Below are 19,828 nucleotides of genomic sequence, written 5' to 3' on the forward strand. Positions count from 1 at the left end.
GAGCCGTGGCAATGTTTGCACACACATGTGATTATGCGCAGAGGTCCACCCTACCAGCCAACCTCAGATCTCAGCGCAGGAACACATGAATGCACATACATTTGCACACATCCAGAAAAAAACTCCCCAAGAGAAACCAAATTCCAAGATATCCAGCCGTGGCAATGTTTGCACACACATGTTATTATGCGCAGAGGTCCACCCTACCAGCCCACCTCAGATCTCCACGCAAGCACAGATGAATGCACATACATTTGCACACATCCAGAGATAAACTCCCCCTCAGAAACCAAATTTCAAGAAATCGAGCCGTGGCAATAATTGCACACACATGTGATTATGCGCAGAGGTCCACCCTACCAGCCAACCTCAGATCTCCACGCAAGCACACATGAATGCACATACATTTGCACACATCCAGAGATAAACTCACCCCAAAGAATCCAAATTCCAAGAAATCGAGCCGTGGCAATGCTTGCACATACATGTGATTATGCGCAGAGGTCCACCCTACCAGCCAACCTCAGAGCTCAACGCAAGAACACATGAATGCACATACATTTGCACACATTCAGAGATAAACTCCCCCTCAGAAACCAAATTCCAAGAAATCGAGCTGTGGCAATGCTTGCACACACATGTGATTATGCGCAGAGGTCCACCGTACCAGCCAACCTCAGATCTCCACGCAAGCACACATGAATGCACATACATTTGCACACATCCAGAGATAAACTCCCCCTCAGAAACCAAATTCCAAGAAATCCAGAAAGGGAAATGTTTGCACACACATGTGATTATGCGCAGAGGTCCACCCTACCAGCCAACCTCAGATCTCCACGCAGGCACACATGAATGCACATACATTTGCACACATCCAGAGATAAACTCCCCCTCAGAAACCAAATTCCAAGAAATCCAGAAAGGGAAATGTTTGCACACACATGTGATTATGCGCAGAGGTCCACCATACCAGCCAACCTCAGATCTCAACACAGGAACACATGAATGCATATACATTTGCACACATCCAGAGATAAACTCACCCCAAAGGAACCAAATTCCAAGAAATCGAGCCGTGGCAATGTTTGCACACACATGTGATTATGCGCAGAGGTACACCCTACCAGCCAACCTCAGATCTACACGCAGGCACACATGAATGCACATACATTTGCACACATCCAGAGATAAACTCACCCCAAAGAATCCAAATTCCAAGAAATCGAGCCGTGGCAATGCTTGCACATACATGTGATTATGCGTAGAGGTCCACCCTAAGAGCCAACCTCAGATCTACACGGAGGCACACATGAATGCACATACATTTGCACACATCCAGAAATAAACTCCCCCTCAGAAACCAAATTCCATGATATCCAGAAATGGAAATGTTTGCACACACATGTGATTATGCGCAGAGGTCCACGCTACCAGCCAACCTCAGATCTAAACGCAGGCACACATGAATGCACATACATTTGCACACATCCAGAGATAAACTCCCCCTCAGAAAACAAATTCCAAGATATCCAGCCGTGGCAATGCTTGCACACACATGTGATTATGCGCAGAGGTCCACCCTACCAGCAAACCTCAGATCTCAACGCGGGAACACATGAATGCACATACATTTGCACACATCCAAAAATAAACTCCCCCAGAGAAACCAAATTCCAAGATATCCAGAAATGGAAATGTTTGCACACACATGTGATTATGCGCAGAGGTCCACCCTACAAGCCAACCTCAGATCTCCACGCAAGCACACATGACTGCACATACATTTGCACACATCCAGATATTGACATACACACATACATGGCCAACGATTATAAATGTGGACCTCCTCTAGGCTCCGAATGCCTGGCCAGCCCTCTTGATGGGCTGGCACCACCCTCAGGCATATAAAGTAAAGAAAAATGCCCGACCGGGCCGCCTGGCCACACTTTATATGGGTGGACCTCCCCCAGGTCTCACTGCCCTCCCCTTCTCAGAGAAACCTTCTACAGAAGAGTTAGGAAAGAAAAAACTTTTGAGTTCTGAATGTCATGGTGAGTCTCCACCTGTTACAGGTCAGTGCAGCCTGGACTGTCTCGAGACAGACCAGACCAGCTGCACCACAGACACTTCAAGCCTCATCTCAGTACAAAAACTAAAAGAACAACATAAAAAAGGAGAGAACTTAGCTTAGAAAAATGCTGGGTTACAGGAGGCAGCAGCACTGCAGAGGTGAGGACAGGCATCTGTTTGAAATAGACAAAACAGTAAGCATAGTCATACAGACACATACACACACACAGGCTCCGAAAGCCTAGCCAGCCCTCATGATGGGGTGGCACTGTCCCAGGCGTGTAAAAGAAAGCAGAAAAAACCCAGACCAGGCCACCTCGCCACCAGAATCTGTAATCAGTTACTCTGGAAAGGATCCAGATGTTTCAAAATACTTCTCTGGCAAACATTTCCATTCTGCAAACATAAATGCTGCAGTTAACGGACTAAAAGTCGTTGCTTTTCACCCCTATTTATGGATTTAAGAATCAAAGGACCAAGTTGGTGGTAAGATTCTAAATATATGTGACGTCATCATCCCGTAAGCCAATTAGGTTAGCTATTAATTGACTATGTGCACGTTCAAATTGGAGTAATCCTTAAGGACAAAAATAGTGAGTTTTTAGCTAACAATCTCATTATTATAACAAAGTATTACACACATAAATGCCGATATGCTAAATCCCCCCCTTCATGGTCTGCTCTTAAAAACGACCTCTCCCTGTTCCGTAAATCTCTTAAGCTAATAAATAAGCCCCAAGCAATCAAATTGCATAGATTTTTAGAAGAGTTTGATTTTTCTTAGCCCCTTATTTAAGTTATGTGTCTTGTTTATGGAACCTCAATTTTAGAGATTTTATGATCCCCCTTGTCTTCTTTATTTCTGTTCCTTGTTTTTCATTCTTTTTTTTATTGTTATTTATTTTTGTATTGGTTATTCATCTTTTTATATTATTATTATGTAGATGTGTGAATATGGATGTGTATGTATGCATGTGTATATGCATATATATGTATATATGTGTGTGTGTGTATGTATGTTTATTTTCAGTTATTGTCGATTTCATCGTGGTGTACAGGAGATGTGATTCTGTTCTGATTGATTTAATATGTGGCTTGTCTCTTTGAGATTGTCATTGTTATTGTTCTAAATAAAAGTTCATTTAAAAAATAACAAAAAAAGAATGTGTGCACGTAAGCATATGCTACTTCCGGTGCGGAAACTCCTGTGGGGAGCTGTGTTTCCGGTGTCCTATTCGCGCCTGGTTTACGGTCCAAAACAAGTTAAGCAAATGAATGAATCAAGCGGCGATTTACATTTCTATAGATGTCTCGGGCATTTACCCAATATATCTGTAAATGATGTTCATCGACTTGTCGATATTTTTCCCCGCGCCTCAGAGCAAAAGAGAAAAGGGATTCAAATGTTAGATTTCTCAGTTGTCCCTCGTTTATCGCCGGTGTTATGTTCTAAAAATAACCAGCGAGAGGTGAAATCAAGTAGCCAATTTTATTTTTTGACGTTGCAAAACGTTTGGTGGACATCGTGGACATACAGTACTGCACTTCAGAGTCACGCTGTTAGTGATCGATGCAGCGATTCTGTACTGTACAGGAGAGACATCACGGAGGAGATCGTCTGCAGCGATCAGGACGCAGGACACAATGTGCCGTAAAAATAAGCATGCAAACTTGCACTAAAAAATCTGAAACAGCGAGGTGAAAGGTGAACCGCGTTATAGCGAGGGACCGCTGTAATTTTGAAGGTAAGTCACAACATACCCTTCGTACATACTAATGTATAGAAACCGTTACCAGCAATCATTCATTTTTGTGTGGTTTTCACGGTTTGTTAACATGCTGTGTAGGTGTGTACTTGACGAGCTAATATCGACATAACGGGAAACATCTGGTTTGACTGTTCTTCACCTGTAGTTTGAATGCTGAACATTTGCCTGTTTAGATCATGAGACCAGTCACTATACAGAGATGTGCTTCTGAGTGTGGACGATGTCTCTTCTGCTGCAGTGATGCAGTTCTGCTTGTGTTGAGTGATGTAAACAACTGATCGATCTAAACGCTTTAAACGTCAAAATTGATCATTAGATTTTTTATGACACAGCAGCGGTGAGTGTTCCCACCTTCTGCTCTTTGTAACTTAACGCCATCTTTCTGTTTTCGAGTTCTGGACATGATTTTGGAGGATATCTTCGCAGTAGCGATTGACCGCAAAGTAAAGCTACCGGAAATGCACAACCCCACATCTGGTCTCAAAACAGGAAGTTAGCATTGTCTCGTGCACATAGTCAATTAATCCTGCATTTTTTTTGTCAAAGACATTTCTCACCATGAAATTACCCGATTCAAAACATGAACAGATTCACGGAGTAATCAGAAAAGTTTAGCATGAATCTGGACATTAGATTTAAGATTTAAGTTTTAAGCTTATCAGATATCACTTGTTAGAAGCTCCTTACCGTTTGAAGAAATCTCTTCTCAATCTGCTGTCCTCTTCTGCTTTCAAACTGATTTCAGGTTGATCCAGGTATACATTTGAAACAGGTTCTCCTCTGTCACGTGACAGTCGGAACGAATCTGCGTAACCATGGTTACAGGGGACCCTTTGGAGCTCCGCTGCTCAGCAGCAAAATATTTCAGATCAATATGTAAATACTCCAACTCTAAAACCAAGTAAAATAAATATGCTGTATATGTGTATAGTGCACCGCGAACGCGTTCAATTTCTGGAAGAGGCTGTAAAACGGAGTTAAAAGGTGACCGATGGCAGCCATACTGAGGTGAGTTGTTGAGGATATGTCGAGCTGTCGATAAGCACGGCTGTTTCTGTGCTCTTATATACTGTTTTGCTGGCGTTAGTGAAGCTGCTTTCAACAATGTAACTCTGAAGGCAACTCTGATGATTAATGAATAAACTCTCGATGTGACGACGTGAGCATGTAATTGTAACCCTGTGTTCATTTAGTCGTTTGATACCGTTTAATATCCAGCACATCTATTGGGTGTTTTCTTATAACATGCCCTGGAATCATTTTAAGTTTTACAATGCCGGTGATTTACGACTCTTTCGCGACAGTCAACTGTGGCGTAAACTCTGGCGGGTCTCAGAGCTAGCTTATGTGAGCCAGCAGTGACATCTATACATGCAGTAGCCTTAAAATACTGATTATTTATTCTGCTGCGAGGTAAGAATTTGTTTTATACGTTTATTGTCACATTGTGCGCCATGTTATTGTTTCGGTGAAAAGAATTTCTACAATGGCGGACTTAGACAAAATAGTGTTACTGTTAATTTGACTCTCTGCAGTGTTTAAATGCTTACATATACACAGTTTACTTGTGTCAGCTAGTGGGAGGGCAGAGAGCGCAGCCTTTACATTGTTTTATTGTAGAGTGACAGGAACTGCCTATGAGCTTCTAATCAAGCAGAAGTATTGACAGAAAATCTATCAAAGGAAATACATTGATGAAAATGAAAGAAGAGAAATATTTATATGATGTTCCATCTTCCTGAGAGCTGATTGGCTGTGATGACTCCTTCAAGTACTACATGCTACTTTGTCCTGCTAGTTAAGCCTGCTGTCTGTTCTCAGGCCTCCTCCTGTTTCACTGCCATATATCCATCACCAGAGGGCTCCACTGACCTGCCTGCTGACATCAGAGCACACCCCTGTGTCATGTGACCTGGCAGGAGTAGCAAAGCTGGACTCAGACCTGGCCCAGGCAAGTTCAAAGGCAGCTGTGGTAGAGAGAGTATATGGGCTCAAATTGTGCTCATAAATATTTTGTACTTGTAAATCAGGATTTGTGTGTTAGGTGAGCACTCGGCTGTCGGGGAAACTTGTTTTGTAAAGGTCGTTTAGCTAACCCGTGCAGGTGAATGAATTTCCCCTGACTAAAGAAATCAAGAGAAACGCACCAGGCTGCTCAGTAACTAACCACGGTTACTGTACTTTTATTATGAGTATTATACTGTAAGAGCAACAGGCTGGACTCTGCTTCTGCTCCTGTGCAGAGCTGATTATTAAATATGTGCAAACAGAAGCGTGTTTTCTGTCGCTTTCCACATGTGGAACGACATTAACGCCAACTTTTAAAAAGCTGGCACTTCAGTAACCCCTCATTAGTCAATAGCTACGGATTAAATAGCAAAGCCCGATACTTATGTACTGAAACCAACTACTTCCGCTTGGCAGCTTAAGTTAAAATGTTAATTTTTTCCTCTGATTATTTTTTAGCACTGACTCTGTGTATTTTTTGTTTGTTGCAAATATTCAGGTTAAAAAACTGTCCGAATTATTTTTAATGAGTTATGTTCACAAAGTCACATGTGCAGTACTCTGTATAGCTTGCATCCTTTAGGACAAATAATTTGAAGCATTAATATTTCTTGTTCAATACTGAGCTGATAACACCTCTGTATGTTGTGACCAGGATGCAGCAGCAGACTGAACCTCGACTGAAACCTGCTCCATCATCTCATCTTTGCAGATGTCCATTTATAAAGCATCAACAACTCAAAGGTAAACATGATGTTAGAAAATGTGTTAGTAAGGCCTTTTGTCAGTGATATTCAGTTAACAAACAGTCAGGTGAATAATCAACACTGAGACACTTGTGTAGGTTAACGTGCTGCACGGGTGAAAAGCTCAGAGCTAATCACACCGAACTGCAGTATTCGTTTATTTTTATAGGTTACATCGTCAATATGCAAATATAATCACATTTCCTGTTACGCAGATTCTGATGCTGTCTGTGTGTGTGTGTGTGTGTGTCACAAAGTATGTGTGTTGCAAGTCAATTTCTAAGAATAATATAATGCAAGTCAACTTCTGCGGATATGTATTTCTGTGCTGGTCTCTTGCGGTAAAGGCCAGTGTCACAGGGTCAGCTTCCTGTTTCTACAGAAAACTGTGTCTGGTGAAATATGTATAACATAACTTTTGAAGCATAAGCAAATAAAACAATAAAAACTCCCTAACATCCCTCCCTGTTGTTACCGTATTTCACCACTTCAATCATACTTTATTATCAGCTAACAATCACTTGCACATAACATTTTCAATTGTAGCATCATTCAGTATATGCGAATGTGTGTGTTCCTATACTAAATCTTCTTCGTCCGGTTCATCTTCTTGTGGCAGTCCAACATAGGTGATCACTGTGGCCTGTACCATTTTGCCAATCATTGATCTGATACAGGGTAGAATGCAAGTTGAGAACATGCAAAGCAATAAAAGAAGAACTCCTATCAAGACAAGTCCTTTGATCACGAGGGTCTTTCAGCTGCCGCTCAGCAGCCAGGTCAGCCAGTCCTCTGTGTTCATGACATAGTCTTGTTGCTGTGCATTACTCAGTTGTCGTAACTTCTCCAGGGCGGTGGTCATGGTCAAGGAATGCACGCTATCTGGAATATAGGTGCAGCAAGTGGTGTTGAATAAGACACAGAGGCCCCCTCTCTCAGCGAGAATCATGTCCAGGGCAACTCTGTGTTGCATGACCACTATTCTGATCGCGTCGATTTCCTCATTCTGAGCCTTGTTTATCCATGTTGAGCTGTTCAGGAAAAGTCCAAATCGGTAGTCAAGAGTCTCGATTCTTAGCATGTTTTTTCCATTCCCGATCCATGGGAAAAGTGAGTGCAGGACTTTCTGTCCGGTGGTCCACAACTTGAACTCCGCTGGTACATCACTGCCCCAGATTGGATCATGAGGTTGCACGTCATCAGTGCTCCTCTTGCGTCTTGGTTGGTCCTGATGGAATATTCTGAATGTGTGGTCTGACACTAAAATTGGGGCGCAGAGTCCGGTGCTGTTGGGTGGGATGGTGAAGTATGTCTTTGAGCCACATGCCCAAGCTGTACCCTGCACCCAATATGTGCCATTCAGGAAGCTTATCCGTGCCTTTCTGTCCTGCGGCATCCGGAAAGTCTGGGAGCAGTTTTGGTTCATCCCCAGCTTTCTGTCAGTGCGCCCCAGGGCAGCTGTGGCTACAATGTAGCTTGCCATCGCCAGTGTGTGAATGTGTGTGTGAATGGGTGAATGACTGAATGTAGTGTGAAGCGCTTTGGGGTCCTTAGGGACTAGAAAAGCGCTATACAAATGCAGGCCATTTACCATTCTGTTGCCGTATGCGAAGGTGAAACACATTGGATGTTGTATTCCTGGTTCCCTCCTGACGTTGAAAGATTTTCCCTTGTCATTGGTCGCATTCAGGTGTACCCAGTATCGGTCATCACAGCTGTAGTTCCAGTCTGAGACCTCTGGTGCACAAGATACTACCTCATTAGGTTTATAGTTGATCAGTGTTCCATTACACCGTGGCAGGTCGGGTTTTGAGACTTGTGTCTTTAACTCAACCTTGAAGAAGAAGATGTCTTCGGGGGAACATGTTCCGCTGGTGGCTTTGTAGAATATACATAGGGCTTCGGAAAGGCTGGGTGATTTTCCATACAGGGTGGCTTGCATTGCTGTTGTTGGGAGGTGAGAACAGACGTAGCAGCCAGTGTGGTTGTCTTCTGTATGTACTCGGTTGTAGACGTACCGGTACCAGGCATTGTTCAGTCAGGGGTGGTTGTGCTCTTTGTCCATATCCTTTAGGTGTAAGTTGTCATATGACCATTTCTTCTGCAGGTGGTGCTGTGGGTCCTCGTCTGTCCAGGTGAGTATCAGTAGGCTCACTAGGAGCGCAATGCCAGTCATTATGAGGACAAGGTTCTTCATGATGACCAGGCACACCCGGGCTCCAGGTGAGTAGACCACTGGCGAGAAGACAAAAGGGCGGGATATACCCAAACAGCCCTTTCCTCCACCAGGGAACACCTAGGAGTCGGGGGAACCGGCGTCTATGCTTGTGTTGTCACTCACTTTTTTGCAGTGGCTTTGGTGGATCCAAGATGGTCTTTCTGCTATTTTGCAGGCAGTCGGTGTGCTGAGTAAGACCTGATATGGGCCTTCCCACCTTGGTGAACTCCAATTCTTTCTCTGGAGCACTTTGATCAGGATCCAATCACCTGGTTGCAACCTGCAAGAAACTGGAGAGAATCTCTTTATTCTCAAATAATTTAATCATCCACTCTGCTAGGGTGGTTTCTCTTATAGACTTATTAATAGGCTCACTAGTGAGAGGCAGTGGGAAAAAGGTCTCCCGTGAAGTGCTTAGGGAGGATATCTGACATTCCCCCCTTTCCGACACACGTGTTAATCCGTGTGTCGCTAATGCTGCCGTCTTGTGTAGGGATTGTGGCAATACTGGTTTGCCATTACAGGTCAGTAAGTCATTGTGTAGTTCTACTCCACACTTTAGCCATTTCTTACGCTCTGCAATAGGTGCGGCTTTCTGTTCATCTTTAAGTACATCAAGTGGTATTAGATGTGAGGTTTCAGACATCAAAGTCTGTACAGGTTGCTGTGCTGCCTTCTTTGCTGCTCGGTCTGCAAAGTTATTGCCTTCAGTAATTTCTGAATTATCTTTTTTGGTGTGCAACGCATATTGACTGTCAGTGTGAATATTTATATATTTCTATTTCTCGACCTTTGCGCAGCATGCACGTATGATAGCCGCTAGTTCTGCACTCTGTGCTGAAAAAGAGGAAGCTAAAGGTTTCGCTTCTAAAACAGTGTCTACAAAAGTAGGCTGCAGTGTACTAAAAATGTCTGGTCGGGGTTTCATTTTTTCAGTTAGCTTCTGCATACAGCTGTGTTCGGCACCATCTACTTCCGCAGGAAGGAGAGTGCTTGTCACAGTCAGGCAAAGCTAAAACTGTGCTTGTTTGCAGGGCAAGTTTTAAGTCAATAAATGCTTTGTCTGCCTCTGGTGTCCATTCTATTTCATCTTTCAGAGCTAAGTGTTTGCCATAGATCAGGTTTTGCAAAGGTTGGGCCAGCAGTGCATATTCAGGTATCCAACATCTGCAAAAGTTGCAGAGACCTAAATAACTCATCATTTGTTGTTTGGTGACAGGTTTTAGGAGCGTTCTGTACAGCTACTTTTCTGCTGTCTAACAGCTGTCTGCCTTGTCCTGTCAGTCTGTGGCCAAGGTACGTTACTTCTCGGCTCCACAATTGCAATTTATGCTGTGAGACTTTATGGCCTTGCTCTGCTAGATGTTGCAAAACTGTGTGTGTTTGCTTTGCAATCCGTTTGTGTGTAGCCTGTAATCAAGATATCATCAACGTATAGCAGGAATTTACCTGGGGCAGGAAGCGTGCAAAATGACATGGATTTTCTCAGAGCTTCTGCATAAAGAGTGGGGCTATTCTGGAATCCCTGAGGCAACCTTGTACAGGTATACTTCTGGTTGTCAAAAGACTCCCTAACACCTTTAAAACAAATAAAAAATAAACAGCTGTCGGCAGAACTGTAGGACTGAACAACTTCAGATCCTGAGTGTGTGAGGACAGAGAAGGATCAGCTCTATTTCAGATTTGAGATAAACTTTATATTTCAGTTTGTGATGATTCTGTTTGTGATTACAGGAGCCGTCCTCAGATTCAGACCTCAGCACCACCCAGTGACAGCAGACAGATCATCCTATATCTTCACTCTTTGTAGTAACTCCAAAATTAACTGAAGAAAACAGTACAAAGGTTAAAGTACCACATGTGCTGTCACTGAAAGCTGCAGCTGTTTTATTGATAAATTTAAAGACAAAAAGTCAAAAGGATTAATCACCCCTGTAACTGTGTCACTGTACATCAGCATTAACAGGACCTCAGTTTGGTGTTTCAGAAAACTGCTGATCTCAGACCTGCTACATGAAGAGCACATGATGTTTTCTCTGACACAATTAAATAAAACCTGATTAAAGTCAAAGGTTGTTACTTGTATTTGAACTAAAAACTTGTGATCTGGAATTCTTTCACTGTTTTTGACAATAGTGTTATTTATCATAAAGTAATTCAGAGTCATTCATACCAGAGTAACCAGAGAGCACAACATATATTTAACTTTCTACAGGACTTAAAGCTATGATATTATGTAAAAGTCCAGACCCTCTGAGGATTATCTGAGTACTTCTAACACTTGAGGGAAGATGAACAACTTTAATAATAGACCAACGCGTTTCAGCTTGTGGCCTTCATCAGGGCCACAAGCCCACAAAGCAAAGGTCTCCATCAGTGTTCATGAAATGCTGGGTTTATCCTTCTTGTGAGGGAGCTGCTGGTGAAGATCACGAGCCCTGCTTGATCCCGGCGATGAGTTTCAGTCTTCCTGGTGTTTCTGAAATGATGCCTCTCACTGTGGGTCAACAGAACTTCTGGCACAGGACAGCTGTAATGAAAGAAATTGAAGAAGTTTGGAAAAAAAATCTTGGAAATGCCCTATATGTGAGAAGCAGATTTTGTAGATAACTAACAAGATAACTAAAAGTATAATTTTCACCATACATTTACTAACCTTGTCATCTCCTGCACTGTCTGTTTTGGGCTCTGGGCGTGTCCTTCCCAGCGCTCATGAGACTGCTTTGCTGCACTGTGGTATGAGGTGCTAACCTGTTGACAGTGTTCATTTTAAAATGTATTCCACCAAAGATTATAGAAGTAATGTATTCTGAATACTTTACAACTACATGAATGTCCTATTGCTGTGTGATTTATTACTGTTACTGAAGGTTACTCTCCACACCAACACCAACTAGATGTTTAAATCTTAATATAAATGAGTAACAGTAGGTGCACATCAGGTAAGGCTGCACTTTTTGCAGCGATCTCGTATAGAAAACTATTCGCGCGTATATAAAACAGGTCGCGGCTCCGAACTGTAGTAAAGGGGCCTCTGGCTGATACGTCGGGATCTTTTTTTTTTCCTGGATCACCTGTTGAGAAAGAAAAAAGAAAACAAGCAGAAGACTAGAGCAATAAAATAAACAACACCATGATGATCTATGGGAATATAACAGTAAATACTAAATGTTAAACATTATTGTGCAGCACGTAAGATCGACAGCGCACAGTGTGCTTTAAGGTAGGAGCCAAAAAGGAGCAGAGCAGCGGCATTAAGGACGTCCTCGCCGTACCTGGGTCCATCAGGTCCTCCAGACGCGTGAGCAGTTTGGTGAGTTTCACCATTTGCTCCAGGAGCTGCGCCTGGATGACGGCCGATTCCAGCAATACCACCGTCTTTCACTCGCCCAGTTTGAGGACCTGCTGTCCCGCATTGGTCCCAGCATCGCCCGCCTAGACACCAACTACAGGCGCTCAATCCCACCTGCAGAGTGCCTGTCCATCTGCCTGAGGTTAGTGTTTAATACGGTAGTCCTTTATTGATACCTGTGCTAACATGGATGTGCTATGCTATCAACGAATGCTGTCGGTGTTTACTGAAAGCAAACTGTGGTACGGAGACGACTGTTTATAATATTTCTAGTGATACTCAGAAGCTCTCATCAAGTCCCGATTTAATTCGATTTATGCTGTTATCAGTGTTTGAATGATAGCATGGCTGTGGTGTCCTATCAGTGTATGCTCTCGCTGTTTGCTGATATCAGACTGTGGTATGAGGACCACTGTGGGTTAACCTTTGTAGTGATACTCACTCCTTTTTATTTAGACCTGGTTTAATTCTGGGATAGTTGAATATTTGTATATAATCCCAGCAGACTGTTTTAGATTATATCTAATATATATCATGTAATTATCCTGATAATTACAAAAGGTTTTATGTAAGATTTATGTTTTGTAATTTAAATCTGACATCACAAAAGTATTTTGGAATTTGAATAATGTATTTTGTAACTGCAGCATTTTGTCCAGGTTCCTTGCCACCGGGGACTCCTTCAGGACCATCACATTCAGTTTTCGAGTTGGTGTGTCCACGGTGAGCCAGATCACCCCCCAGGTAGCGACGTCCATCTGGGACTGTCTAGTGGACGACTTCATGGCTGTGCCTTCAACTGCAGACTGGCGGTGCATTGCAGAGGGATTCCAGGAGCGCTGGAACTTCCCTCTCTCCCTCACAGTAGAGGTTGCATCTGCGCTCCATGGAGCTCTGTCCTGAAATTGCGGAGAAGTGCGTGAAGGCAACGTGTGTTCTCCACAATTTTCTGCCGAGAGAGGTGCCGAGAGAGGGGCACCTGCTGTGAGGGGTGTGGCACCTGCTGTGAGGGGTGTGGCACCTGCTGTGGTGGAGCCGTTGCAAGGCCTGGGTCGTGTAGCAGCAAACAACTCCTCCAGAGAGGCTGTCCTGGTGAGGGAGAAGTTCATGGCTCACTTCTCGGCGCAGGGAGCCGTGTCTTGGCAACCAAAGGAGTAGCCTGTTTGAAGTCTGAGTGACTTCCCCACAACGGCTCTTTTAAGAGCCACCCACAAACCTCTAAAGAGTGTTCCTGTCTTTTTAAAATTTTCTTAATAAATGCAGCTCTACTCCAAAATAAACTAACCTCTCTTTACTCTCTAAATAACTTGTCTTCACTATGTTCCTATAACCAGTGTGATGCAACCGTTTGGGCAACCTTATTAATAGTCATTATTTTCCTGTATGAATCGCTGTTACAGTAAAAAATGTCACTTGCATATATCATATAGGAGATATGGGTAGCTACTGGTACACAAGTCGGGGCCTGATCACCCCCGGCTGGGTCGCCTGGGCGAGGGTGTAGGATGTTGTGAGACCCGAAACACCTGATGACCCCAGGATACATCACTGAAGATGCGTACCAGTGCATCCAGGAGATGTGTCTTTATAGTTAAACGTTATGTAGCACGATGTCTCCTTCCAACACAACTGCACAGTCTCACACAGACGTATCGGCATCGTCATCTTGCAGGATGGTGAGGATAACAACTGATGCACCGTTCAACACTGGTTCCAAAAACAATGTCAGTGTCCTGAAGAAAAGTAAAATATGAAGTATTGAGAGCCAAGAAAAACTAAGGACAAAATGCATTTCTAAAGATTTTAACTTTAACCTCTATACCATGATGGTCATTTGACTCATGGAGGTTTTAAAAGAAAAAGCTTACTTTCCTTTAATTAATGGCACAGTATCTTTCACCCACCAACCTTGTGATGAGTTTTGTACAAAAATATTTTCTTCTGGAACAACGCCCAGCTGCTCCTCAGCAGAAAAAAGCAGTGAGAGTTATGACAACTGCAATCCTCACCATAAAATTATCCAATCACACATCTGCTTACCTGCATAAAATTATCTGACAACTGCAATTTAACATTTACAGTTTGATGATTTAAAGTCTCACACACAAGCCGTTGGAAAGGGGAGGAGAGTCCTGCTGCTTCCAAGTAGACCACATTTCATTCATAATGTTGTAAATCCAAGCCTATTATGTATTCATGATTTGAATCCTGGGTTGTGCGAAATAAACCCTAGACAAAGTGAACTAAGGTGTAGGTTTATTAGGTTATGTTGTGGTGATCCCTGAGGCATAGGTGTTCATACTGGAGTGTAAAATTAAAACCAATGGAAGATGGACAAGAAAAGTTCAAAGCCATCATGTCTTCAGTTTAGAAAAAATAGAAAAGAAGAGGAGGAGAAACGAGCAAAAGATGCAGGTAAGCAGATGTGTGATTGGATAATGGCAGGTCATCCTGAAACAATCAGAATCAGAATACTTTATTGATCCTGAAGGAAATGATGTGGGTTACAGTTGCTCCAAGAAGAAATGGTAAAAATAGCAACAGTAACAGACTAAACTCCAAACATTATGTTACAGATTTTAATATTAATTAGTCATTGTCAGTTGTTGAGTTGTTCTGTTCTCATTGTATGATGAATCATGATGGATGTTTGGTGGCTGTTTGCATACTATGTGCACTCTCTCTCTCTTCATATGTGTGTGTGTGTGTGTGTGTGTGTGTGTGTGTCTCTCTGGTGAAATTCAGTATGGTTCCGACAACAGTTTTATGTTACAGTTTTTTACAGACGCTAGGACACATGTCTCAATACTTAGGTCACGTTTGCAAAACTCCTCACACAGTGAGCACAACAGAAGTCTATGTGGGCTAAACTGAGGACCAGTTATCATTGTTTTGGCACAAAATGCATTCAATGACTTCATCTCTCAAATTTCATGAATTATCTTCTCACTCAGACACAACAACTGCCAAAAATCTTTGTATGTACAGGACATTTTGCATGTGCTTACATACTGTTTTCAAAACTGTTAAACTTATGGCCAAAACAATAACACAATGCAAAACTGAATAAGACAGCAAAATTCAACTACAATATTTTATTGAAACATGTTTTAAATCTAAAAATGCAGTTTAACCAGCCACAGCTGATTCTCATTGTAGATGAACCTCTACACAGGTGTTACTCCTTCAATTGTTCAACTCCTTCAATTCTGGCAGCCAGGAGATTCTTTCCTAGGTGTATTCCCCTAGATGACATAAGATGTGATGTGGATGAGAACCTGTGGCCAAATGGAGAAGACCGAGTAGATTAGCATTACTACTGTATGTGTATCAGTGGATGGTGTGTATACAAATTCTTGTATTTTGGGATTACTTAGTGCAAAAAACTAAAAATACATAAACAAATATTAACGAATTCTGCATGATGTCTGATTCATTCCAGTAACATATATTGAAATTATAAACAGAGATGTGTCCTTGTTTTACACAAGAAAACACTGTGTAATGCTACATGTTGTTAGTGTTTTTTAGGTCATTGTTTTGTGGGTGACAAAGTGTGTTTGTCGGCTGTCAACCTTTGCTAGTGTTCTGGAAGAATGAGTTTATTTGAGACCTGAATGAAGTGTTTTGGTAGTTGTAGTGCATTTTGAATGTGAAATGAACTGCTTTGCCAAGCTGACGGTCAGTTAGGAGGATTGTGTGAAGAGTTTTGCAAAAGTGACCTAAGTATTGGGACATGTGTCCTAGCGTCTGTAAAAAACTGTAATATGTTTTGTGTGTGTGTGTGTGTGTGTGTGTTTGTGTGTGTGTGTGTGTGGGGGGGGGGGGGGCAGAGGGAGTGTTCGCCCAGGGCTAGGACCGCCACTGCCCATGTTTGCCTACTGGTGGTGGTCAGAGGGCCCGGTGGCGCCAGTGTCCGGCAGCCTCGCCTCTGTCAGTGCGCCCCAGGGCAGCTGTGGCTACAATGTAGCTGCCATCACCAGTGTGTGAATGTTTGAATGACTGAATGTAGTGTGAAGCGCTTTGGGGTCCTTAGGGACTAGAAAAGCGCTATACAAATGCAGGCCATTCACCTGTTCATCAAGTTCATCCAGGAGGTCTTCCATCTCCTCACCAAGAGCTCCCTTCTTAGACCGGTACAGTTTCAGCAGGCCAGGCACAAATTTGTCCCCAGGACGTCTTTGCTTGTGATCCGATGAAGTTTTTCCAGATATCTAAACAAGACGTTCACCAAAATATTGTCATTTATTCAGCACAAAAAATTCCTGGGTAGCTGTCTTGGACAGTCTGCGCCATGTTATATGCCTGATTGTGTTATCAACAGCAAAACCTACTTCAAAAATCTCTCATGAATACACATTTTGCACAGGAATAGAAACACCCTCCACAAAACCCATCTCTACACACGACTGTCAGCTTGTTGCCACACTCTGTGCTGCTCTTTGTGCCCTGAGTGAAGCTAACTCAAACCTGTTTGTGTCTGTGTGGATTTATTTCATATTTCCATAACAGGACATGCTTTAATCATCATCATATCTCATTAAATTTGGCACAAAGAGCTGTGCGTTTGCATTTTCAAATCTAGACATTATGTTTTGAACTTTTTACAAATGATTTCCACCAATGAAGACTCTGAGCACGCCACAAACACATTTAATGAACAGCATGTGTAATTCCTCATTTATTCTAGACCTACATCAAGCAATAAAATATTATAAAGCCGTGTGTTAGTATTCATTCACGTCAGACTTTTTGGTGTTGAGTATATGAATGATCAGTACTAGAATGGATATGATTCATTATGGATAAAAACCTGAATGAGGCCTTTTCTTTTCATTTTCTCTCCTTTATTATTTATAACACGTTGTTTATGTGTTTATGGCTCTGTTTGGTACATTTAAATAGGTTTTTAGAAAGAAAGAAGGACGTTTATTCCAGGCGGAACAAAGTATTTGCACATCCTCCTCCTGCCGGAACTTCAGAGCGGGACACGAAGCGGAAGTAAACATTTTTAAAAGCCGGCAGTTTGGTTGTTCCAGCGTGAACTTTTGAAGGCTCGCTTTGTGCTGTGTGTGAGCCGAGGCAGTAACGATGCCTCCAGTTCAGTATCTGAGAGAGTTTATCAACGAGCGACTAACTGCTGCTGCTGAACAAATATTCTTGGAGTTTGAAAAAACGATCGTCCAGTACGAGGAAGAGATCGACCGTCAGCGCAGACTGCTGGATATCACCTGGAAACCCCAAATCAAGCTGCACAGGACAGGTGAGTGTCCCTCTGAGGGAGGATCCTGATCACAGCTCTGCGGGACGTTTCTGATTGTGAGGACTTTTTGGAGATGTGCGCTAACAAAGAGCAAACAGAGGACAGGACTGCGCTGCGCTGCATTCAAACAACAGGCGCTGAAATCAGCCTGGATTTGAGCTTTTCTCTGACCTGGATCCATCACTCAATCCTGTGAATTGTTTGAAAATCTTTTTGTTTGGCGGTGAAACGTGTGTTTGATGGTGCGTTCAGGTGCACCTCATAAACTCAGTAATCTAGCCTGAAAAGGTTTTTCCTTGATTTCCTTTCTTCTTCTGCAGAGCTGTAAAGAGTTCAGTGTTAATGTCATAACAATAAGGCTTTTTTTATTTCTCCATCAGTGACGTCAAAGTGGTCGCCCGGGCCCGTTGTGGTGATTGTCACAGTTCATAAAAGCTAAAGTCATACACAGCACGTGCACGGTTCCTGTGGTCACATTTCCACACGTCTTGTCTTTATCTGAATAAATGCAGATCTGAGATCAGTGACTTACAGCTGATTGGACGGCTTTACTCTCACACACATGGGCGACGCAGTCATGCTGTAAAGTCCTGTTAATGTTTCTGTGGTTGTGACGTCTTTCTTCTGTCTCTCCAGACGTCCCACAGCAGCAGGTCTGTGAGGAGGAGGAGGTTCTCCCTGAGCAGCAGCTCTGGAACCAGGAAAGAAGCTTCAATGTGGACCAGGAGGAACCAGAAGCTCCACAGATTAAAGAGGAACAGGAGGAACTGTGCAGCAGTCAGGAGGGAGAGCAGCTGGGACTGAAGGAGGAGCCTGAAGTTCGTAATGATCCTGTGCAGTACGAGGAAGAGATCGACCGTCAGCGCAGACTGCTAGATATCACCTGGAAACCAGAAATAAAGCTGCACAGGACAGGTGAGTGTCACTCTGAGGGAGGATCCTGATCACAGCTCTGTGGTACGTTTACTTTGAGGCTGCGGGGATGTTTCTGGAGGACAGAAGGTGAATGTGTCTCTGTTTAAACAAACATTCAGCTTTAAACTCACCCGAGGACACTGCACTGAGGCAGGGTTGGGGTTTTCCTCTCACACTTCCAATTCAATTCAATTTTATTTATATAGCACCAAATCACAACAACAGACTCCTCAAGGCGCTTTATATTATACAGTAGATGCAGAGAAAAACCCAACAATCATATGACCCCCTATGAGCAGCACTTTGGTGACAGTGGGAAGGAAAAACTCCCTTTTAACAGGAAGAAACCTCCAGCAGAACCAGGCTCAGGGAGGGGCGGGGCCATCTGCTGTGATTGGTTGGAGTGAGAGAAGGAAGACAGGATAAAGACATGCTGTGGAAGAGAGACAGAGATTAATAACAGATATGATTCAATGCAGAGAGGTCTGTTAACACATAGTGAGTGAGAAAGGTGACTGGAAAGGAAAAACTCAATGCATCATGGGAATCCCCGGCAGCCTATGTCTATTGCAGCATAACTAAGGGAGGATTCAGGGTCACCTGGTCCAGCCCTAACTATACAGTGGGGCAAAAAAGTATTTAGTCAGCCACCGATTGTGCAAGTTCCCCCACCTAAAATGATGACAGAGGTCAGTAATTTGCACCAGAGGTACACTTCAACTGTGAGAGACAGAATGTGAAAAAATAAATCCATGAATCCACATGGTAGGATTTGTAAAGAATTTATTTGTAAATCAGGGTGGAAAATAAGTATTTGGTCAATAACAAAAATACAACTCAATACTTTGTAACATAACCTTTGTTGGCAATAACAGAGGTCAAACGTTTACTATAGGTCTTTACCAGGTTTGCACACACAGTAGCTGGTATTTTGGCCCATTCCTCCATGCAGATCTTCTCGAGAGCAGTGATGTTTTGGGGCTGTCGCCGAGCAACACGGACTTCCAACTCCCGCCACAGATTTTCTATGGGGTTGAGGTCTGGAGACTGGCTAGGCCACTCCAGGACTTTCAAATGCTTCTTATGGAGCCACTCCTTTGTTGCCCGGGCGGTGTGTTTTGGATCATTGTCATGTTGGAAGACCCAGCCTCGTTTCATCTTCAAAGTTCTCACTGATGGAAGGAGGTTTTGGCTCAAAATCTCACGATACATGGCCCCATTCATTCTGTCCTTAACACGGATCAGTCGTCCTGTCCCCTTGGCAGAAAAACAGCCCCATAGCATGATGTTTCCACCCCCATGCTTCACAGTAGGTATGGTGTTCTTGGGATGCAACTCAGTATTCTTCTTCCTCCAAACACGACGAGTTGAGTTTATACCAAAAAGTTCTACTTTGGTTTCATCTGACCACATGACATTCTCCCAATCCTCTGCTGTATCATCCATGTGCTCTCTGGCAAACTTCAGACGGGCCTGGACATGCAC

At 43.1% G+C, this 19,828-nt stretch overlaps 1 protein-coding gene and 1 long non-coding RNA gene across 5 annotated transcripts in view; both read left to right on the top strand.

Annotated features, from left to right (window-relative positions):
* Positions 1-4,667: 4,667 nt before the first annotated feature.
* Positions 4,668-19,828, top strand: part of LOC101475822 (uncharacterized) — a 35,355-nt gene continuing 20,194 nt past the window's right edge. For 2 of the 4 annotated variants that reach the window (XR_013100733.1, XM_024804289.2), the window contains exons 1-2: positions 17,143-17,428; positions 18,065-18,343. Coding sequence is in view for 3 of the 4 variants with exons in the window: in XM_024804289.2 (XP_024660057.2) it covers positions 17,257-17,428; positions 18,065-18,343 (451 nt within the window). In the remaining variant the exon portion in view is untranslated. Of the gene's footprint in view, positions 4,851-5,074; positions 5,256-5,663; positions 5,794-6,504; positions 6,594-17,142; positions 17,429-18,064; positions 18,344-19,828 lie in introns of those variants that run through there. The other 2 variants (XM_076889668.1, XM_076889669.1) reach the window with 2 other exon arrangements.
* LOC143421019 (uncharacterized) lies at positions 6,614-10,884 on the top strand. Its single transcript, XR_013100734.1, has 2 exons — positions 6,614-10,357; positions 10,548-10,884. It is a non-coding gene; the product is annotated as an uncharacterized LOC143421019 (long non-coding RNA).

The sequence above is a fragment of the Maylandia zebra genome, linkage group LG11, assembly GCF_041146795.1.
Source record: "Maylandia zebra isolate NMK-2024a linkage group LG11, Mzebra_GT3a, whole genome shotgun sequence".
In the NCBI taxonomy this organism is placed as follows: domain Eukaryota; kingdom Metazoa; phylum Chordata; class Actinopteri; order Cichliformes; family Cichlidae; genus Maylandia; species Maylandia zebra.